Genomic DNA, 24,593 nt, shown 5'->3' with positions numbered 1-24,593 from the left:
CCTTGCTCACACTTGTTAGTTTCAATTTTTGTTAATGGCCATCCTAGTGGCTATTATATAGTATCTCACTGTGGTTTTTGATTTGCATTTTCCTAATGACTAACAATGTTGAACATGTTTTCATGTGATTATTGATTATTTGTCTTCTTTGGAGTAATGTCTCCTCACATCCTTTGCCCATTTTTAAATCGGGTTGATTGTCTTTTTGTTGTTGAGTTTTAAGAGTTCTTTGCATATTCTGGATACTAGAATCTTGTTATATATATGATTTGAAAACATTTTCTCCCATCATGTAGGTTGTCTTTTTACCTTATATTTAGATAGTGTCCTTTGGTGAACAGAAGTTTTACAATTTGATGAAATCTAATTTTTTTTTCTTGCTGCTGCTTGTGTGTTTGGCATATCTAAGAATCCATGTCCAAATGCAAAGTCATGAAGCTTTCCCCTGTGTTTTATTCTAAGAATTGTATAGTTTTAGCTCTTACATTTAGGTCTTTAGTCTATATAAAATTGATTTTATATATTCTATCATGTAAAGGCCCAACTTCATTCTTTTATATGGCAGTCCCATTATTCCAGCACTATTTGTTGAAAAGACTGTTCTTTTCCCATTGAATGATCATGTTGAATCATTCATATTCCTCTTGAAAATCAGTTGACTATAGATGTATAGGTTTATTTCTGGACTCTCAATTCTATTCCATTGAATTGTATGTCTCTCTTCATATCAGTACCACGAGTTTTGATGACTGTGTTTTCTATTAAGTTTTGAAATTGAGAAATGTGAGATTTTGAGGTCTCAAGATAGTTTTGACTATTCAAGTTCTCTCATACAGTTCCATGTGAATTTTGGGATCAGCTTGTCCATTTCTGCAGAAGGCGGCAATGGAATTTTGAAAGCTGCTATGGTGAATTTATAAATCAATTTGGGGAGTATTGTCATCTTAACAATATTAAGTCTTGCAATTCATGAACAGAGAATGCCTTTCTACTTACTTAGATCTTCTTTAATTTCTCTCAACAGTGTTTAGTGGTTTTCAGTGTACAAGTTATGCATCTTCTTGGTTAAGTTTATTCTTTATTTTATAATTTGCAATGCTATTTTAAATGGAACTGTTTTCTTAAGTCTAATTTTTTATTCTTAATTGCTGGTGTGCAGAAGTACAACTGATTTTTGTATGTTTATCTTTTATGTGTTCATCTTGTCTCCTAAAAAACTGCTGAATTTATTAACTCTAGTAGTTTTTGTGTGCATGTATAGCTTCTGTAGGATTTTCTACATGTAAGATTGTGTTATCTGTGAATATAGTTTTACTTAGTTCTTTCTAATTTGGATGCCTTTAGTTTCTTTTCCTTATCTAATTATCTGACTGGAACATCCAGTATGGTGTTGAATAGACATGTTGAGAGCAGACACCTTTGTTTTCTTCTTAATCTTAAGGGGAAAGTTTTTGGTCTTACACCATTGAGCATGATATTAGCTGTGGGTTTTTTCATAGATCCCCTTTATCAGTTTGAGAAAGTGCTCTTCCGTTCCTAGTTTTTTGAGTGTTTTTTTTTTTTTTATCATGAAAAGACGTTGAGTTTTATCAAATGCTTTTCTTTTTCTGCATCAGTTGAGATGATCATGTTGTGCCTCCCTTCCTTCATCCTACTGATGTTTTGTACTACCTAGCATGATTTATGTATGTTGAACACCATTGTGTTCCTGGGATAAATCTCACTTGGTTATGGTGTATGATATTTTGAATATGCTGCTAGGTTTGGTTTGCTAGGTTTTTAGTTTTTTTTTTTTAAGGGTTATTGCATCTAAATTCATAGGACATATTGGTCTGTAGTTTTCTTTTGTGATATCTTTGTCAGGCTTTAGGACAAAGTAATACCTCAGAATAGGTTAGGAAATGCTCCCTTCTCTTCATTTTTTTTCAAGAATTTGAGAGATTGGTGTTAATTCTTTAAACATTTGGCAGAATTCACCAGTGAAACTTTCTGGGCCTGAACTTTTCTTACCTGGAAGTTTTTGATACTGATTCATTCTTTTCTTGTTATAGATCTACTCATATTTTCTATTTCTTTTTCAGTCAGTTTTGGTAGTTTGTGTGTTTCTAGGAATTGGTTTGTTTTATCTAAGTTATCTGACTTGATACCCAATTGCTCATTATCTTATTATTGTTTTTATTTCTGTAAGGTTATTAGTAATGTCCCCAATTCTATTTCTGATTTTAGTAATTTAGTAACTTTTCCCTTGGTTAGTCTAGGTAAGGTTTGTCAATATTATTTGTCTTCTTAGGGTTCAACTTTTGGTTTCCTTGATTTGCTCCATGGTTTTTCTGTTCTCTATTTTGTATTATCTCTACTCTAGAACATTATTATTTCTTCCTTCTGTTTGCTTTGGGTTTAGTTTGTGCTCTCTGTCTCTCTCTTACTTGCTCCAAGCTGGAAGGTTAGGTTATTGATTTGAGATCTTTCTTCTTTTTTAATGTAGACATTTACAGCTATAGATTTCTGTCTGATGCAGCTTACACTGCATCTCAGAAGTTTTATTATTTTTTTATATTCATCTATTTCAAAGTATTTTCTAATTTCTATGATTTCTTCATTGACTTATTATTTAAGAGTGAGCTGATAAATTTCTGAATATTTGGAAATTTTCCACACCTTTTTTTTGCTATTGAATTATGATTTAATTTTATATGGTTTAAATACTTTGTTTTATTTCTATTCTTTTTAAGTTTGTTAAAGTTTGTTGTATGGTCCAGAATATGGTCTGTCTTGCTGAATGTTAAATGTGCATTTTAAAAGAATATGTATTCTTTTGTTAGGTAGAGTGTTCTACATATGTCTGTTATGTGTAGTTGGTTTATGATGTTCAAGTCTTCTAAAGCCTTGATTGTTTTTTGTCTGGGTGTCCTATTCATTAGTGAAAGCGTGATGTCAAAGTCTCCAAATGTTATTGTTGAACTCTTTTTCCTCTTCAATTTGGTCAGTTTTGCTTCATATATTTTGAGATTATGTGGAAATTGTTGTATCTTCTTGATGGATTGACTCTTTTATCATTATATGATGTCTTTGTTTCTTGCAATAATTTTGATCTTAAAGTCTTTTGTCTGATATTAGTGGAGGCGCTCCAGCTCGCTTGGTTACTGTTGGCGTGGGCTTTTTCTGTCTTTTCACTTTTAACCTATTTGTGTCTTTGTATCTAAGATGAATCTATTATAGACAGTGTCAAATGAATCACGTTTTGAAAAACATTCATTTTGCTAACTCCTGACTTTCAATTGGATATTTAAATCAATTTACATTTAACATAATCATGATAAGGAAGGACTTCTGCCATTTTATTTACATGTATTATATCTGTTTTGTTCCTCAGTTCCTCTACTAGTCCTTCTTGTCTGCGTTACATAGATCTTTGGTAGTATACCATTTTTTTAATTCCCTTCTCTTTTATTTTACTATACATGTTTAGTTGTTTTCTTAGTGTTACCCTTGGTGATTACAATTAACATCTTAATTCAAAACAGTCTTGTTTGAATTAATGCCAACGTAGTACCAATTATGTTTAAAAATTTTGCTTTTATATAGCTTCATCCTTTCTCTTCATATTGTTACAAATTACATCCTTATATATTGTGTGCCCATCAACATAGTTTATAATGGTTGTTTTATATAGCTGTCTTTTAAATCTATAGAAGAAAAAGAGGAGTTACAAACCAAACATACATTAATACTGACTTTTATATTTCCCTACATGGTTACCTTTGCTGGCGTTCCTTATTTTTTCATGTGAATTTGAGTTACTGTCTAGTATCCTTTCATTTCAGGACTCCCTTTAGCATTTCTTATTGGGCAGATCTAGTGGTGAATTCCCTTAGCTTTTGCTTGTCTTGAAATGTCTTAGTTTCTCCTTCATTAGAAAAAATTTTAATTTTATTGTGGTAAGAACAGTTAGTCTAAGATCTAGCCTTTTAATGGATATTTACTATGCAATACAATATTGTTAACCACAGGTACAGTGTTATAAAGCAGACTTTCAGAACTTACCCATCTTGCATAACTGAAGCTTTATACCTATTCATTAACAACTCTCCACTTTGCCCTCCCCGACCCCAGCCCCTGGTAACCACCGTTCTACTCTCCTTTTCCATGAGTTTGACTATTTTAGGTACGTCATATAAGTGGAATTATGTAGTATTTGTTCTGTGAATGGTTTGTTTCACTTAGCATAATGTCCTCAAGGTTCATCCATTTTGTTGTATATCATAGGATTTCCTTCTTCTAAAAGGCTGATTATTTCCTTCCTTTTAAAAGCTGAGTAATATTTATTGACTATATATACCATATTTTATGTATTCATTTATCTCTCAATAGACATTTAGGTTGTTTCTAGATCTTGACTATCATAAATAGTACTGAAGTGAACTTGGGATTGTATATATTTCTTAGAGATTCTTATTGTAATTCTTTTAGATAAATACCCATAAGTGGTTGCTGAATCATATGTGGTAGTTCTAATTTTAACTTTTTGTGGAATCTCCGTACTTTTTTTCCATAGCATCTGCACCACTTTACATTCCTTTGCTGTTGTGTACATGGGTTCCAGTTTCTCCACATCTTTGTCAACACTTGTCTTTAAAAAATTTTTTTTATAATAGTCCTCCTAATAGGTATGTGGTGATACCTCACTGTGGTTTTGATTTTTATTTCCTTGATGATAGTGACATTGAGGATGTTTTCATATACCTGTTGACCATTTGTATGTCTTCTTTGGATAAATGTCTATTCAAGTTCTTAGCCCATTGTAAAATCAGGTCATTAGTTTCTTTTTGCTTTTTGCTATAAGAAATTAACCTCTTTTATTTTAGAAATTAAACCCCTTATATGGTTTGCAAGTATTTTCTCTTATCCTATAGGTTGCCTTTTCATTATATTGATTATTATTATTTTTTGCTATGCAGAAGCTTTTTCATTTGATGTAGTTTCACTTGTCTGTTTTCATTTTTGTTTCTTGTGCTTTTAGTGGCATATTTTTCTTGCCAAATCATGCTTCCTAGGACATTTCAATGATAACGTTGAATACAAGTGGTAAAAGCAGACCTCCTTACCTTGTTCGTGATTTTAGAGGAAAAGCTTTAAGTTTTTAATCATTGAGTGTGATATTAGCTGTGGACTTTACATATATGGCATTTGGTGTGTTCAGGTACTTTTCTTCCACTCCTAGTTTGTTGAGAGTTTTTATCATGAAAGGCTATTGAATTTTTATCAATTTTATCAAATGCTTTGTATGCATCTATTGAGATAATGGTGCGAATTTTGTCCTTCATTCTGTTAATGTTGTGTATCACAATTGATTTTTGCATGTTGAACCATTCTTACATCCCAGGGATAAATCCCACTTTGTAATGGCACCTAATCCTTTAATTGTGCTTTTGAATTCAGTTGCTAATATTTTGGTGAGGAGTTTTGGATCTATATTCATTGGGGATATTGGCCTGTAGTTTTTTTTCTTGTGATATCTTTGTCTGGCTTTGGTATCAGGAAAATGCTGGTCTCATAAAATATATTTGGAAGTTTTTCCTCCTTTTCAAGTTTTTTGGAGGAGTTTGAAAATCATTAATGTTAATTATTTAATTGTTTTATAGAATTCGTCAGTAAAGCCACCTGGTCCTGGGCTTTTCTTTGTCAGAAGATTTTTGATTACTGAATCAATCTCCTTACTAAATAGTTCAAGATTTTCCCTCCTTCCCTCCCCCCCAACCCATCCCCATCTTTGTGTCTTTCTTTCTTTCTTTTTTGTTTGTTTGTTTGTTTGTTTTGAGACAGTATCTTGCTTTGTTGCCTAGGCTGGAGTGTGCAGTGGCATACTCATAGCTCACTGCAGCCTCAAACCCCTGGGCTCAAGAGATCCTCCTACCTCAGTCTCCAAGTAGCTGGGACTACAGGCATATGCCACCAAATCCTGCTAATTTTTAAATTGTTATTTTTTTTGTAGAGATAGCATCTCACTGTGTTGCCCAGGGTGTCTTGAACTCCTAGCCTCAAGTACTCCTCCCACCTTGGCCACCAAAGTGCTGGGATTATAGGTATAAGCCACCACACCCACCCTCTGTTTAAGAATTTCTATTTTTTTTTTTTTTAATCATTCGTTCTTATTAGGTTGCATGTTTCTTAGAATTTATCCATTTCTTCTAGATTATCTACTGTATTTCATATAATTGTTCGTAGTAGTCTGTCATGATTCTTTTTATTTCTGTGGTATCAGTTATAATTTCTCGTCTTTGTGTTTTTTTTTTTTTTTTTTTTTTAGTTTTATCTTTTTTTCCTAGTCTTACTAAAGGTTTGTAAATTTCATCTTTTCAAAATGCAAACTGTTAGTTTTACTGATTTTCTCTATTGTGTTTTTCTGTTCTCTATTTTTTTCCTGTTCTAATCTTAATTATTTCCTTCCTTCTGCTAACTTTGGGTTTAGTTTGTTCCTCTTCTCGTTCCTTGAGGTGCCAAAATTAAATCGTTTATTTGAGAAATTTCTTTTTTTTTTTAAATGTAGGTGTTTACTGCTGTACGTTTCCCCTTACTGCTGCTTTCACTGAGTCTCTTAAGTTTTGATATGTTGTATTTCATTTTCATTTTCATTTGTCTCAAGATATTTTCTAACTTTCCTAATGATTTCTTTCTTATGCCATTGGTTGTTCAAAAATTTGTTTTTTTTTTTCTATATATTGTGAATTTTCCAGTTTTTCTTCTGTACTTTGTTTCTGGTTTCATTTCATTATAGTCAGAAAAAAAACCTTGGTATGATTTTAATATTCTTAAATCTATTAAGACTTGTTTTGACACCTAACATATGATATATCCTAGAAAATGATCTGTGTACACTTGAGAAGAATGCGTGTTCTGCTGCTGTATACTGGAACGGTCTACATATGTTCATTAGGTTCATTTGGTCTATAGTGTTGTTTGTGTTTGCTATTTCTTTTTCTGACTGGTTATTCTCCCCATTATTGGAAGTGGGGTAATGAAGTCTCCTACTGTTACTGTGTTGCTGTCTGTATTCCCTTCAGTTCTGCCAATGTTTGTTTTATATATTTAGGTGCTCTGTTGTTAGGGGGGGTGTGTGTGTGTGTACGTATATGTGTGTATATATATGTGTATATAATTGTTAAAATTGTTATATGTTCCTGGAGACTGTATTCTTATATTATTATATAATGTTATTCTTTGTCCCTCCTGACAGTTTTTGGCTTCTAATCTATTTTGTATGATACAAATATATTCACTCCTACTCTTTTTTGGTTACCAAATGGTAACTAATGTAATATCTATTTCCAACACTTTACTTTCAGTCTATGCACATCCTTAAATCTAAAATGAGTTTCTCATAGACAGTATATAGTTGGATCATGTTTTTTTTTTTAATCCATTCAGCCACTCTGTGTCTCTTTATTGGAAGTTAAATCTATTTATTTATCAGAAGTTAAGTCTATTTACATTTTAAGTAATTACTGATAGGAAATTATTTATTATTGCCATTCTGTTCATCATTTTCTGTTCGTCTTATAGTTCATTCATTTTTGGAGTTCCACAGCTTTTGGAGTTCCTTAGTGCACAGTTCTCAGTTCATTTTTCTCCCTTGCTCTCATCCTTTGTGTTTTATTGATTTTTTTGTGTTGATAAGCTTTTATTAATTTATTTTTTACTTTGGTGCAACTTATATGGGTATTTTGTTTCCAGTTATCCTGGGGCTTATATAAAATATGGTTATGACAGTTGAAGTTGATAACAACTTAACTTTAATCATGTGCAAAAACTCTACAGTTTTACTCCTCCTCCCTTCATATTTTGTTATTGATGTCACAATTTACTATATGGTGTATCCATTCACATAGTTTTTACTTATAGTTGTTTTTAATATTTTTGTGTTTTAACTTTTACATTAGAAATAAAAGTGATTTACCCACCACCACTAGAGTAATAAAGCATTCTGTGTATCTATATAGTTACCTTTGAGTTTTATACTTTCTTATGGTATCGTGTTGCTGTTTTAGCATTCTATTATTTCTACTTGAAGAACTGCCTTTAGTGCTCCTTGTAAGGCAAGTCTGTTAGTGATGAACTTCTTCAGCTTTTGTCAGGGAAGTTTTTAGGTTTCCTTCATTTTCGAAGGACAGTTTTGCCAGGTATAGTGTTCTTAGGTAGCATTCTTTTTTCCTTTCACCTCTTTGAATACATCATCTTACTCCTTTCTGGCTTGCAAAGTTTGAGCTGAAAAAGTCAATTGATAGTTTAATAGGGAATTCCCTTGTTTGTAATGAGTCATTTTCTTCTTGCTGCTTTCAAAATTCTCTTTGTCTTTGAAAATTTGATTATCATGTGTTTTGGTGTGGATTTCTGTAGTTTCATCTTATTAAGGGTTCATTAAGCTTCCTGGATTTGGATGTTCATTTTCTTCCCCAGATTTGGGGAATTATCAGTCATTATTTTTTTGAATAAACTTTCTTTTCTTTTTTTCCTTTCCCTTTTTTTTTTTTTTTTTTGTCTGACTCCTGTCATCCATATATTGGTCTGCTTGATGTTTTTCTGTAAGTCCCTTAAGCTGTCTTTATTCTTTATTACTATTATTATTTTCTTCCTCTGACTGGATGATTTCACATGGCCTGTCTTCAAGTTCACCAATTTTTTTTTCTGCTGGTTTTAGTCTGCTGTTGAACTTCTCTTGAATTTTCAGTTATTACATTCTTCTGCCCTAATACTTGTTTCTCTTAAACTTTCTTCTTACTGAAATTCTCACTTTGTTCATATGTTATTTTTTTTGAGCTTATCGATCATTTTTATGACAGTATTTTGAATTCTCTTTCAGGTAATTAATATATCTCTATTTCATTAGTATTGGTTTCTGGAGTTTTATCTTGTTCCTTTTTTGGATTATGTTTCTCTGTTTTTTCATTTTCCTTGACTCTTTGTGTTGGTATCTATGCATTAAGAAAAAAAGAAAAAGAAAAAGAAAAAAAGAACCTGCCATCTCTGTCAGTCTTCAAGGATTGGCTTTGTACCAGAGAAGACCTTCACCAATAAACTCGGCCAGAGCTTCTATAGGGCTCTCAAACTTCTATGTTAGTCCAAACCGTCATCTTCTTAAAGGCTCCAGGGTTCTAGAGTACGCTATGCCTCATCAGTGCTTTGAGACAGGCAAGACAAAAGATAGGAATATTACCCTCTGCTAATACTTGGAAAATTTGAGATGTTGTATGTATGGCCCAATTCTTTTCCTCCCAAGGCAGAGACTGAGAGCAGGGGATTTTTTTTTCACTGGTCCTTTCTGTGCCAAGTCGGGAGAGCTGTTATGAATATCTGTGCTCTAGTCTAAACCACCACCTTTTTTTCTCTGTGGGTCTAGCATATGTTGGGTCATGTCAGTACTCAAACACAGGTGAAACAAAAGCCAGTGCTGTAGATAGAACTCTGAAGAGTGGGACATCGTATGCACAGTCCAATTCCTTCCCTTCTCATAAAGAGTTGGGAGCTGAGAGTTCCCTCCTGATAATATGATGCTGTGCTGGGAATGGGGATTATGATTAGAGAGTGTCTTCGGTTTTCCCAGTGGTTTCAGTGTGACTGATTTCTTGTTGCCCGGGTTGCAGGAGCCTCTCAGCTACTTTCTGGAATTTCCATAAAGGGAATTGATATGTGCCATTCAATCAGTGTGTCCATGGGGGAAGGAGAGTCCAGGGCTTCCTCTTCCACCGTCTGGCTGCTATCTTTCTCCTTCGTTTTTAAGGACACTTTTGTCACAAATAGAATTCTTGGTTGACAGGTGTTTTTTTTTTCTAACTACCCCCACCCCACCACCAAATTTTGAATGTGTCAACTTCAAAATGTATGTTTTGCTAGTTTTTCTTTTCATTTACATTTTCTATTTTGGAAGACATTGTTCTCATGGTTTCTTTTAGTTCCTTGTACATGGTTTTCTATAACTTTATATGCACATTTAAAATAATTGATTTCAAGTACTTATGTGGTAAGGTCAATGGTTAGGCTTCCTCAAGGACAGTTTCTGTTCATTTCTGTTTTTATTGGAAATAAGCCATACTTTCTTTTTTCCTGGGATATACAATTTTTTGTTGAAAAGTAGATATTTTGAAAATTATAATCTGACAACTCTGGAAATAAGATTCTCCCCATCTCCACGGTTGTTGCTGCTTGCTTTAGTTGTTGTTTTATATTTAGTGACTGACTGTGTAAAGTCAGAACTGATTTTGTAAAGGCTGTCTTTCTGAACTAATTTCATAAAGTCGTATCCTTTGTCATGTGTAGCTAGTGAAGTCTCTGTTAGCTTAGTAGTCAACCACTGTTTTGACAGAGTTCCTTAAATACTGAGATTCAGATTTTTTTCTTGGTTAAGCTTTTAACTGGTTACTGTAAACTTTCAGTTAGCTTCTTGAGTTCTGAAAAAAGCTAATTCTGACATTTTTTGTCAGTTTATTTGCTACTTTTATGGAAGGACTAGCTTTTGGAGTTCCTTAGTCCATCATTTTTGCCAACATCAATCTCTAAAAGCATATACTTTTGTTTTTTAATAGCTCTACCAGTAGGCTTTCAATTTTACTGATAATACAGGAAATATTATTTCTTTTAATTAGAGCCTCTCCAAATGTGCCTAAATATTTCTATTGTGTGGGGTAAAGGGAAAGTAGAACAATTATATTAAAAATATTTCTATTGTGTGGGGTAAAGGGAAAGTAGAACAATTATATTAAAATAATTTCAGGATAGGATAATGCCTAGATGGGAAGGATAATGTCTGGATTGTGTAGGATTAGATAACGATAAAAATATGTATTTATTAGATACTAACCAAGTGCCTAATAGAGAGATATCTCAGTTTACTGCAGCTGAGAGTAAAACTAAGGAAACTTAGATAAAATTGAAATGTGAAGAAGAAGCTAATAATATTTGTGTAGTCATGTTTGTTGTTGAATAGAATGGTTGCGTTCTTGAGGCTTTTGAGATAGCATGAGTCCTATAAGTTTGGAAAGATTAACTAAAATGTTCCCTATGTACGGCTATAACATACAGGCTTTAAAAGTACCAAAGAATATTCATTGAGAAGTGTTAGGTGCTTTTTTCATAAATCATGTAAAAGATAGAACAGGAAATGACAATCCAGAAATTGTAAAAACTCCATAAGACCTTGCATCTATAAATCCTTTAAATTTATTGGACTGAAATGACACTGGAGCAATATTTAGGAAGTCACAGGAGTTTTTGCTGACATCTTTTTGGATTTGTTTCTTCAGAAAAGTTACTTAAAACCTAGAATCCATCATGAAACACAACATTTATAATAATTAAATTCTACAAATACATTTTTAGTGCATATAATGTTCCAGAAAATGTAATAGCCTCTGGGGAAACAAATATACATACATACATATATACCACATATATATGTATGTATATTTGTCATATTTTGTGTATGTGTGTGTATGTATATAAAGTTGACCCTTGAACCCATGGCTTTGAATTGTGCAGGTCCACTTATACGTGGATCTTCTTCCAACTCTGCCATCCATGAGACAGCAAGGCCAACCCCTCCTCTTCCTTCTCCTCCTCAGTCTATTCAACATTAAGATTATGAGGATGAAGACTTTTTGATGATCCACTTCCACTTAATGAATAGTAAATACATTTTCTCTTCCTTAGGATTTTCTTAATAACGGTTCCTTTTTCTAGCTTTATTGTAAGAATACAGTATATAATACACATAACACAAAATATGTGTTAATCAACTGTTTATGTTATCAGTTAAGGCTTCCAATAGTAGACTATTTGTAGTTAAGTTTTGGGGGAGTCAGAAGTTACACATACATTTTCAACTCTGTGGGGGTTGGCATCCCTAACCCACATGTTGTTCAAAGTTCAACTCTGTGTGTGTGTGTGTGTGTGTGTGTGTGTGTGTGTGTATCACCATTCTATATAGATAGTTATTCTCATATGTGGCATACTTAGAAGACTCAGGGATTGACTGGAGTTTTCTTAGAAGAAGAAAACTAATGCCTGGGTGGGGCCTCAAAATGTGAGAAAGATGGGAAAAGTATGCTAGCAAAGAGAGTGGCATGAGCAACAAGTTCATGGAAGCATGAATGACTAAATATTCTCAGTTCATTATTAAATGCAAAAAGAGTGAAAGAGATGAAGCTCAATGAGGCAGATAGTAGCTAGGTCGTGGAAGGACTTTTTTGCCATGCTAAGAACCTTGGATCATATAATGGAAGGAGCGGGGAGCATACTAGGGTTTAAGCTAGGGGTTGATGTGGTTGGATTTTCTTATAAAATTTGAGCTCTAGAGAGCATATTTTGCAAACTGGATATAGTGAGTAGTGAAAGTGGTTTTAAGAGCCACAAGTCTGAATAGACAGTTCTATTAAGAAGCTATAGCGTTAGGCTAGATGGGGGCTGAGAAGGGTTGAACCAGAAGAGTGATGGTAGGTGGTGGCAGAAGAAAGGATGTGAAACTTATTCAGCAAAGTGGCATATGATGATGAGAAAGGCAGGGGAGGATGATTCCCCTGATGGGGCAAGGATGCCATTAAAGAATCTGGGTATATAGAAAGCAGCCTTTTTGCTTATTTTTATTAAGTAGGGAGAAGGGAGACAATGATGAGTTTTGTTTTGGAAATACTGAATTTAAGGTAATGTGGAATAATCAGCAGGGTGTGTGAGTCTGAACCTCAAGGGAAAAGTCAGGGCTAAAGATAAAGGTTTGAGATTGATTAACATAATACTCTGGCAAAGAAAGAAGGCAGGATAGCAATTGACAGGAGAAACAAGACATTATAGATAAATGGGAAGCTAGAAAATGCATTTCAAGAGATTAATTATGCTACTAGAGTTTGAAGTCCTTGAGGGATGGAATTCTGTCTCCTTAATTTTTATATTCTCAGCATCTATCACTGTGCCTGGTACCCAGTAGGCACTTAATGAATGTTTGTGGAATGAGTCAAACTTTACCACCATATAGTCTCTAAATATAACTAAAGCCATCTCTAGATTCTAATGGAGGTTTTGCTGATATTGTCACCGCTTTGTTTATTTGATTACTAAAAATAGCATCTGTATTTTACTTTGCCTAGTCAAGACCTAGAGAACAAAGCCTAAATTCAAATTATCAGAATATCTCTTGGAAAGAGATGTGCTAACAAGGAATTTGCAGGTAATGTAATGACTAGTTTGATTCCTATGAGATAGAAAGATGATTACTTCTATTCTTAGAGTGGATTGTGGAATGGAATAGTGTCAAACAGGATATGATAGATGAAGACACTGTATAACCAAATCTTTAAATATAATTTTATAATTTTACATTAACAATGATAAATCAGAGTAAATAATAATATATAGTTATTTTTGATTTTTAGTTTTCAGTGCATTTATAAGGAGTACAAAGAATAATTTTTAATTTATGAAACTGACAGTGTTTTAAAAGTTGAAACATGATCCTCTGCCTCTAAAAAACCCAATTTTTAGTAGCTTGTCAATGACTCTCTAAATGTTACTTATGATCTTTGAACTCTATTCTCAGTTTCTTGATCTTGGTTCCTGAAGATCAGCTGTGCAGGACACACAGGTGTTAACACAGCTGGCTTGCTGATGACAACTCTGTCCATATAGCTGTCTTGTGTGTCATTATTCATATTGTTCAGTGTCATTCTGACCTAGCCAAGCTAAAAATGGTACTCCAGCTCAAGAGGGATTTTGAAACCTTGACAAACTAAAGATAAGACACTACAGAATATCATGTACATGTGGTTAGCAGTTTTTAGCTTAAACACATCTAAATAACTAATTTCAGCTTGTATCTATCTTTATCCTTTAAAATAATTTATCTTAGGAATGAAAATATATCTGTGTGGATGAGTGTTATCAATTCTATTCTCAAGTATGGTTTGTTTGTTTGTTTGTTTAAATAGCTCAAGGTCAAAGCACTCTGTGAGGTGCATTCTGTAGTATATAGCCTATGCCACAGATTTATCATGTTATCTAGTGACTTTATAAGATGTCCATGATTAAATCACCCTATTTTCCGGCTTGATAATTTGATTTGAATAGTCAGTTTTTTAGATCTTTAATTGGGATGCAGCCAGATTGATAATTTGATTCAAGAGATCAGTTTTTTTTTTTTTTTTTTTTTTTTTTTTAAATTTCTGTAATTGGGATGTAACTATAATGTGTGGTGTGGTTGTAGTGGTGGATTTTGCCCTCTTTTCTGGTGACAGCAGCTGGCAGTCATGGGAGAGTTCTGGCTTTGCTCCAGAGTTGTAGGTTAAGTTAAATAACCTGCCAGCAAAAGAGGGCTAGTTGCTTACCTCCCACTTTTCAAATTATGAGTTTCTATGCTTGCTGCAGTGCCAATGGAATGCCTGCTTCTGCTGAGAGAGTGTCAGGGTCTCTTTCCAGTAGGTGTGGAGCACAGCGGGAACTGTGGCTTATATCCTGGGACATTGTGGTTTGGGGATCCTCCATTATGACATTGTGATCATTGTATAAGGATGATTGCTACACAGGTAACTTGTTTCTTAGTGTAATAATTGTGTGCCCGTGTGTACGTGTGTGTGTGTGTGTGTCAGAGAGAGAGAGAGAGAGAGAGAGAGAGAGAGAGAGAGAGAGAGAGACAGAGAGAGAGGGGATATGAATGAATGAATGAGAATGCCCACAGGTGCAAGGAAACTATTGAGGAAAATAAAGATGTTTAACATTCATTGATTATCACAAAACCATTTTTGTGAAACAAACATTGTTGCTAAGATTGCCAAACAATAGATATAAAGAAAAAAAAATAGGGAAATGGAAGTACCAACATCTTAAGTAATTTCTTCAACTATTAATTGTTCATATATAGATATTAAAATGCATTACTATTTGGCACTAAGAGCACTAGACTTAGTATCTCCATATTAGAGATGGCAATAACTATTTCACAAGGTGGATAGCAGAATCAAGTAATGTAGCGTGGAGAGTACGGTTGTCCCTTGGTTTCTTTGGGGGATTGGTTTCCAAACCTTCTGTGGATACCAAAATCCATGATATTTAAGTTCCTGATATAAAATGGTGTAGTATTTGCATATAATCTGTGCACATCCTTCCATACACTTAAAATCACTTCTAGATTTATTTATAGTACCTAATACAATGTAAGTGCTTTCTAAATTATACTGTATTGTTTGGGGAATAATGAAAAGGAAAAAAAGTTTGTACATATTCAGGACAGATGCAGCTTAAAATATATACTTTCAATTCATGGTTGAATTCATGGATATGGAACCCACAGATATGGAGGGCCAACTGAACTTTGAAAATTATGAAGTACTTTTGGAGGTATTATTTGTATTATTACTAATAGAAGTAGTATTGTTATCTGTCTATCCATTTGATTAATTAAATAGTTAAAGAAAAGGTTAAAGAAGAGGGAAAGTATCCATTTAGGGATAACCATCCTATCCCTGAATATAATTTTCATTGCACTGACACACTTTGATCCTTCCTCCTATCACTGTGTACATATCAGAGTCTTGAACTGTCTAATTATGTTTTTTTTTAAATTATTTTCTCTTTCTTTTACATTGTAGAATTCATGAGTTTAGAATGGTGTTCTTATCTGATCATACTTACTAAGAGCCTCTGAAAGCATAGTGGGTATTTTCTTTCTTTTTTTTTTTTTTTTTGCTACTGTGTATTACAGAGTATATGGTTAACTCTGGCTAGTTCCCTTTTCTTTGTATTTGCAAAAGACTCTCCAGTATGCCTCTTCCACTTGTTTAACCAGAATTTCTGTTAATTAGGTATTAGAATAAGTGGTCAGTAGTTGTGACCAGGAAAGTTAGCTGTGGTATCAGGAGACGGTACACTGATTTCTGGAAACATTGAGGAAAGGAACCAGAAAGTGTCTTGAGATGGCACTCTGTTTTGGCAATATAAACTTGACTCACTAGAAATTGTTTGTAGATTCTCTGGTGAGAAGTAGTCATTAAAAAAAAACTTTACAGATAATAAAAAAATTATCTTTCTTCTATATCTCCAGAGCAGGGGATGACCAACTTTTTCTGTAAAGGTCAAATAGTAAATATCTTAGGCTTGGTGAACCATATGGTCTTTGTCTCAACAACTCAACTCTGTCATTGTAACAGGAAAGCAGCCATGGACAATAGGTAGATGAATGTGTATAGCTCTAATAAAACTTTATTTATAATAACAGACAGTGAGCTGGATTTGGTTCCCAGGCTGTAGTGTGCTGACTGTACACTGCTCTTTGGTGCATAGGTTGAAAAATAGTGTGTAGGCTGTTCTAGTACATAGAATGAAAAATAAAAGGAAGAAGGGGAAGCAGTAAGGAATCAGTGGGAATGGAAGGAAGTACAAGGGATGGAGTAGGACAAAGGATGACAAGAAAATGGAGGCAAAGTACAACGTGAACACAGGATGATGAAAATAGAGATTATAAGAAATATTGTAGAGGTCTGTTTTCATATTGGAGTATATCTGGTAAAAAGGTTTATTTTGAAGCATTGGAGGCCATAATAGATAGGAGCAAATAAAATTGAAGCAGATTAAAAGTATGTCATGAAGCCCTGATATCAGTTGCCTTTCCCAGGCATTCAGAATTCAGAGAATGTATACATCTTCTTACATGTGTTTTTAACTCAACCTCAGTTTTTATGTATACCTTGAGGTCTTCTGGCTTGGTATCCGATTGGTAAAAATACAGCTAGTAAATCATTTCATGAGTGGTTTTTTTTTTTTTTTTTTTTTTAATTGGAACATAGAGTCCAGACGGATTTATAGCTGTGCATGATAAAAGATGGAGGGAGTTGAGCAATTTTTCTAGAAATGACTAATTTAATTTCATAGTTGATATCTAGCAGAAATAGCTTTTTTGTTTTGGTAGGAGCATAAAAGTTAGAAAACAGATTGTTTACTTGTGAGTAAAGACTAATCAGAGAAATAGGAATAGTACAGTATGGATCTTGTGGATCACTTAAATCTAGAACTGGATTATATATTTATCTTGAAATAAATATATTTCATGGCACCGTTTTGACTTTTTAGAAAGTTTTATTTATTTTTCTTCTCCTGTTTTTTTTAAATGATATGTCTATTAGAAGTATCTCCTTTCTGAAAGTATGTAATAAGAAAGGGAGAAAGTAAACTGTTCTTTCTAAAAATCAAAATTTTAGAGTAGGAGTAATATAGGTTTTAAAAATTATTCTAAAATATGATATTGCATGATTTTAAAGAACGTTATGGAATGTGTAACATCTGATAATTGAGATTTATATTGGGAAAGTCTGTGGAAAAATTATATGTTAAAAATGAGCTGTTAGGCATTTTGAACAAGAAAAACATTGTATACATGTATTAGTCATATTGATAAATAAATGAGAATAAAAAGGCATAGAATCTTAATTATAGGATGAATAATGTATTATAAACATAATTAAGGATTGACTTCTGAAATTATAATTTAATCTACAGACAGGTAACTGCTGGTTGTTTTATTCCTAATTCACACTAAGCTTGGTACTTTAAAAGATAAACTTTTCCTTTTAGAAAAAGAAAATTTACTATTCTAATATTACTTCAAAACTTTTTTGACAGTAACTAATTTGCTTTAGATCCTCGTTCTTGAAAATAATAATTTTGTATCCAATAAGCTGTATTTCCTAAAGAAATTCCAAATTATCTCTCTTTTAATATGTTAGTTACTTTGTTCTCAGCCTGCCTGTTCTATTTCTTTTCATGAACAAACTTAACGCAACAAGGTGAGAGTCCTTTCTTACTATTCTGTGTTGAATCTCCCTGTTCACACCTTGAAATTCAGACTTTCCTTCTGCATTCTTTTAAAGTCTCTCCCTTCTACCCTTTATTTCTCCTGTTCCTTTTCATCTTTCTTTTCTTTTCATTTGTTGCATGATTGTATTTTTGCTTGTCTTAGTGTCACTGTTTTGTATTCTTTCAACATGATGCTTTCACTCCCTTTACTCATTAAAATAAAATAATTTATAGATAATTCTTTTACAACACTTTTCTAAAAACTTTTCCTAGAAATATTTGAGAACATTTTAGATACTCTCAAAGTTCCGGTTTAATTTAAAAGTGGAAAAAACTCTTAAAATTTTAGTAGAAGTATTTGTGATATTGCGTCTATTATATATCACAGGTCTCTCACTCTTGATGGCATTGTCAAGTTGATTCAACAGATAATTGGTAATTAAATGAAAGTATTAAAGCATGCATATTATTCAAATGATTATGATGTTCATCATTAGGTGTAGCAAAAATAGCTGCATTTTGCAAGTTTTTTAAATTTACTATAAAGCATTATTTAATTTGGCAAATTAAGTAATATTATACCAAAAATATTGAAAGGACAATAAATCAGTTTTAGATCCAAGATACCACAGCTTAACATTGCTCATAAAGTTTATTTAGAGAATATAAAATGTGGCTTACTGTTCACTGTGTGTCAAGCTTCATGGATGAAGTATGGTGCCTGATGCTAATCAGGTTAAAGGACCTCCAGTGCTTGAGCTGTGTTGTGGATTATACTTACATTGCTTATGGTTTTTTTTCCCCTCTCTTTGCCCGTATTAGCAATCTGCTTTTGTACTTTGACATCCAGGATTTCCCTAGTGAATTTTGTCACAGAAAAAAGAGAATCATCAATATCGCAGTTAAACTTGACTTTCAAAGCTAATAGTATCTCATTTGGGGGCTCAAATTTAATAAATTTTCTTTGATTCTGGGTGAGTTTTTAAACATCAAACAATGAATTGGCCAGGGTGCAGTAAAATATTTAGATCTATTGACTGTGGTTCAGAAGGGTAGAAAGCAAAACACTAGTGGTTTGATGTTGATAAATTCTCAGAACCTTAATCCACATTAATGTTTTCTTTTATCCGAGTACACATTGGTGACAAAAAAAGCAAGAGAAGGTATTCATACATGTAAAATATAAAACCTAAAACAAATGTATTTGTAAAATATGATTTATTTTGTTATGCTAAGTAAGTTTAACAGCATTCTTATCCTGATTGAAGACTCTGGAGAGTGTTTGTTGCAGATAAATATACATTCTGAATTGAGATTCCAGCATGCATGTGGTACTCACGTTATTATAAAAATTATATCATAGTGTGTTTTACAGCATACACTTTGACATTCTCTTATTGACAGAAAGTCTTCAGATCAGCTTGGGACCTATAAGGATTTTTATGCCCACAGATTAGCATGAACAGTTAAAAATGCCATTATATGTTTGTGTATGTTTGCTGGCTTAAAGAAATGCAGAGTTTCTTTAACTCAGAGTTTGATAGTTTTGTGAAATGTGTATATATCTTAAGGAACTAATTAATATAATAAAAATAATTCAAACAGTTTTACAAGCTGCCCGAGTAGACTAGAAAAATGAAGGAGAAATGTTCTATCTTATAGTTTTGCCAAGTTATATTTGAAGTTGCTTGGATAAAACTAGAGATAGAAATATATTTATTTGGGCAATTAATGCAATTTTTAGTTAACCCTAGTTTTGACCTTTGCTACCTGATAAAAAACTTTTTGTTCTGTGGCATTGAGCTAATTGTATAATATTTATTAAATATATGGTAGCAAATAGATAAAATTTTTAAACCTATTCCAAGCATAAGGAAAGTTAGAAAATATGTCTATGTATTGAAAACTCCTATTATTAAACTATATGATTAAAACAAGAGCTTACTGATCTTAAATGCAAACTAAACTGTGGAATTCTTAAGGCTTTTACTAAGTTTGGAAATTAAAAACCAAAATATCTGTTTTTGAATGTTTCCATTTATATTATATAAGGAATATTTTCTCATTTGTCCAGAAGGTGGCAGTGTGATATCAACTGCATGTGATTCCACACTGACGGGAGAATTGGTGTTTTTCCCATATCGGTGATGTGTTTGTATTGTTGCCTTTCCGAATACTTAAAATAGAGTACAAATACTACTGATTTTATCTGTTGTATTGTTTAGAAATTGTGTGACTGTGTTGGTTTATATGTATTTAATCATTAAGACTCAAGTTTAATAAAATCCTGCAATTCTAGAAGAGTGAAAAGGGCAAACAAACCTCTTACTTGTATATTTTTAAGTCTCCTTTTGTGTTGAGTATATTTGTTTTAATTCTAGAGTACATGTTATTGAAGTTTTCTTTTCAAAGACTAGTACCTAATAACAATCTTGTCCAATATTTGTCAGTTCATGTCAGTTAAACACCACATGTTACTAAGCAGGTGATAATGATTAGGAGATTGCTGTTGTTTTTGATTTTGTGAATGTTTTTTCTTTTCTTCCTTTTTTCTTTTTAGGGTGGAACTGTGAAAAAATAATTCAAAACCTCTTGATCAGAAGAGCTCCAGTGACTCTTCTTCCCCTCCCTCATTTCAAGCAGGAGGATGCTTTTTCTTCTTAACATTCTCCCCCAGCACTCTGAATTAGAGATTTATTTGCAACGAAAAATCAATTAGTCCTAAATTTATTCATGGATTTCAGGTCCAGCGATCAATGCAAGTCCACTCAGTGGGCTCAAGGGGACCCAGTTCATCCCAGTTAATGTGTCTGAAGGGGAATTACCATTGATGCTGTTTTTTTCCCTTTAGGTCAGAGATCAGATCTCGCTGTCATGGTCTGCGGCAAGCAGGAATGACTTCACCCTGCAGCTACCCAAACTGCACCTGGAGACCTTTGCAATGGAGGGGCTCAAGGGCGGGCCAGAGGTGGTAGCATGCCAGGTTAGAGTCTAAATAACATTGTTTGCTACTGAGACATATAGAAAAATAAATTGCACTAACTGGAGAGAAAGAAAGCCTCAAAGTATTGTGAATAATTTAAAGGAGATGCAAATAAATGTTTCTTCATTTTCTTCTATCATGTAACAATATACTTTACAAAATGCTGTTTTTTTCTTTAAAGCCTAGAACTAGCCTATTAAAATAATCCAGAAAAGTGTTTTTACCAAGGAAAAATGTGTTTTATGGCAAAGTACAGTATTAAAAGAAAATACTTCCCTATCAGCAGAGGACAATAAGACACTAGGCTGTTATCTCTTTAAGCAAGTCTCAATTTGTTGCTCTTATTGTTTGAAAATAAGTAACTTTAGAAAAAAAAATAATAAGAAATCACTTTAGATGTAAACATCAAGAGAGATACCTGAAATTTCTCAATATTAATTCCAAAATATATCCAACATTTCTTACGAAGTAATTTAATTTCAGCAAGACTTAAACTTACCTGTATTTTCTATTGAAGAGTATTTTACCCTTTAATATTTAGTTTTAATGAACATTGTAAGATGTGCAAACTGGGTCATTTCATTTATAAAACTTAAAATACCAAATCATAAGACCTCAAATAACTTTAAAGTACATTAATCAACTTATTTTTAGAAACATTCATTTTCAGATGCTGTAGGTATCGTTCTATTTTATGTCACTATTGTATTAATGTTATTGTGATCAATTTTTTCCTTCAGGTTGTTTTTCTTAATCTGACAAAATGAAATTCAGTGTGTCCTGTTAATGCCCAAAACCTTCATTAAAAAGGAAAACTATCAACATTATGTAAATTATAGGAAGCATGATATTTCAAAAGAGACTGTCCTTGTCCAATAGCACTCTATTTTTTAGTGTATTTAAAAGGAGAAATGTCTCTTAAAACTTAGTGTGCCTTTCACATGTTGAGATTTAAAATAATCTTTTTCATTCTTTAGTTTATGACCCTGTGGAATTTTAATTTTATAGAAAATTAATGTCAGTTTGTGTGGAGCAATGTTAATTTTTTATATGCTCCATATCCTAATTTAATTTGTTATTAGTACCAAATTAATGCTCTACAAGGAAAAAAAAATACTCATTGCTTCTTTCATTAGATTGTCCAATATATCTAAAATATATATAATTATAAAACTAAGCATAAAATATTTTTATTTTCTGTTATGGGTAGAATGCTGTACTGTTATTTAAGATGAGATTTAAAATGTGTATTTTAAATTTGATTATCAGTATTTATGAATTCATCATAACTATGAATACAATCTGATTTGAGATTTTTCTAGTGGTTGTAAAATTGTCCTTTACTTGGCTATTTCAATTCAGAATCTCACAAGGCTTAGTATTTGTCATAATTTACAAATAAAGACTTCCTCAAAACTAGATCTTGGTGGTTTGGAAAGAGACTGATTCCCAAAAATGCCCTTTTTGGGGGTTATTATATCTGGGAGCAGCAAGAAGGAAATGTAGAGACCCATAGTTTAAACTACTGTCTTTTCTAGATTCTAATAAAAATAGTTACATACATTCCCACCTGGATAAGTTCCATTGACATACTGTAATATATATTGTAGTTTAGTAGTATAGTATACATCATAGTTGGAAAATTAGGAGACATTAGTGGTAATAATAGTACCTACAATTTCAGCGAACACTTAACTGTGTACCAGGTACCATGCTTAGCTCTTTGCATATGTCATCTTATTTAATTCTCACAATGAGCCTGTCAAATAGATGGCACTATCTCCATTTTACACTTAAAACAACCACCACTGCCACAACAAACACAACAGGTAACTCCTCAGATCAACAGCAAGGAAAAGGCAGAGTCAAGAGCCTGGATTTAAGTCTAATAGTATTTGACTGCTAAGCTGAACTAATAAATCTGATACTAAAAAATGTAGACACATATGTTAGATGGTAAGAGTAAAACACTTAGGTATCTATAATGGAATTTTTCTTCCATTTATAAAAAATTATGCATCTATGTATGATATAGATCATAGTTTATGCTGTATTATAGACTAATTATAGCCTAATAGTGTGAAACTCTAATTTCACCTTTTTTTTTTTGCAGTATAAAAATATGTGCATTTATGCTAAGTGTGGCTGCTTACTTGGGAATTCAGTAGTTGTTTAACTTTGTAGTCTGACTCTGTACTGATGAAGTTGACTATTCAGGGTTCTCAACCTTTGATTATGAAGAGAGGATAACTCAGCAGGGTGTGGTAGTATATGAACCGTTTGCCCAACTTACTCAGCTGTCATTTGTAGAAGTAGGAGCTGAAGTTTTCTGTCTCCTTCAATGGGGGCAAACTTTATTGTAGGTATAATCCTGAATGAAAAGAGACCAGTGAGCATTATTACTGAGTGAAGAGGATGAGTGGATTACCTATGTTCTCTGAACCTGGAAGAACACATGACTGATGCTTTTCTATGGAGAAAAATTCAGTTCAACTTGTTTCTGAGATCTGCTAAGCTGCCCCCCTGGCCTCAATTTCCTTAGCTTAAAACAAAAAAAAAGTAATGCTACTGATCCCTGAGGTTTGCAGTAGGATTGAATGCAGCGATGGATGTAAAGTGTAGTACAGTGCCTAGCCTAGAGAAAGCAGGCAGTGCAGGGTGGCTGTTGTTATTGCAGCCATTATAAGGCCCTTGTAAAGATGAAGTAAGTAACAGTAGCTTGTTTTCATTACTTTTAAGGTGTGTGTATGTTTTATTTTGAGGAATGGTTATTTAAGATTTTTTTTTCTATATCTTTCCATTTATTTTCTTCACCCTTCCCTGTTTGTTCAAAGACTTTAAATAAAATTTTGATCAAGCACAGCCTACCATAGCTTCATATTTACTTTTCCATGGCATATGATGTTCCAATGAGGCCATATCTCCAGTGAAACTATTCATTTAAGTTCCTATAGCAAATTTAAACCTATACTAGTGCTTTTGTCTTCCAAATAACAGCAAATAGGCTTTCATTACAATACTGAGAAGAATAAAAACACCCAGATTAGACCAATTAGCTTTAAATGAAAAGTCCAGTATAGTGTGAATGCAGAGAGCTTTGCAATAAAAAAGATTCTACTTATACTTTATAAAGATAATACCTATTATTCATTATCTTATACTCTGAATTACATTTTTTCAATAATTATGATATGTACTATTGCTAATAACTGGCAAATATTAGCAGGCATCCAATAAATGTTTGTGTTTGCATTTTGATTCAGTAGTAATAAATAATAATTATACAGTAACAATAGCTAACATTTGTTGAGTGCACAAAAATCAATCCAAGATGGATAAAAGACTTAAATGTAAAATCTAAAACTATTTAGCTTTAAAACTATGTAAAACCTTTAAGCCAACCTAGGCAAAACCATTCTGGACATAGGAACCAGCAAAGATTTCGTGCTAAAGACGCCAAAAGCAATTGCAACAAAGACAAAAAATGACAAATGGGATCTAATTAAACTTAAGAGCTTCTGTACAGCAAAAGAAACTATCAACAGAGTAAACAGACAACCTACAGAATGGGGAAAATATATTGCAAACTATGCATCTGATGAAGATTTAATAACCAGCATCTATAAGGAACTTAAACAAATTTATAAGAAAAAACCAACCACATTAAAAAGTGGGTATAGGATATGAACACATACTTTTCAAAAGAATACATACATGCAAGTTAACAAGCATATGAAAAGAAAAAGCTCAATGACATTGCTGATCTTTAGAGAATGCAAATCAAAAC

The 24,593-nt window shown here is 32.8% G+C and overlaps 1 protein-coding gene across 5 annotated transcripts in view; it reads left to right on the top strand.

The window, feature by feature from the left end:
• CCDC171 (coiled-coil domain containing 171) overlaps positions 1–24,593 on the top strand; it is a 380,335-nt gene that overhangs the window by 262,367 nt on the left and 93,375 nt on the right. For 4 of the 5 annotated variants that reach the window (XM_050761632.1, XM_050761629.1, XM_050761630.1 and 1 more), the window contains one exon: positions 20,675–20,806. The exons of the other annotated variant lie outside the window; for it this stretch is intronic. In XM_050761632.1, the coding sequence (XP_050617589.1) occupies positions 20,675–20,806 (132 nt within the window). The remainder of the gene's footprint in view (positions 1–20,674; positions 20,807–24,593) is intronic. 5 annotated transcript variants of the gene reach the window in all.

This window comes from Macaca thibetana, chromosome 15 (assembly GCF_024542745.1).
Source record: "Macaca thibetana thibetana isolate TM-01 chromosome 15, ASM2454274v1, whole genome shotgun sequence".
Lineage (NCBI taxonomy): Eukaryota > Metazoa > Chordata > Mammalia > Primates > Cercopithecidae > Macaca > Macaca thibetana.
This window is presented reverse-complemented; position numbering and strand designations above follow the sequence as displayed.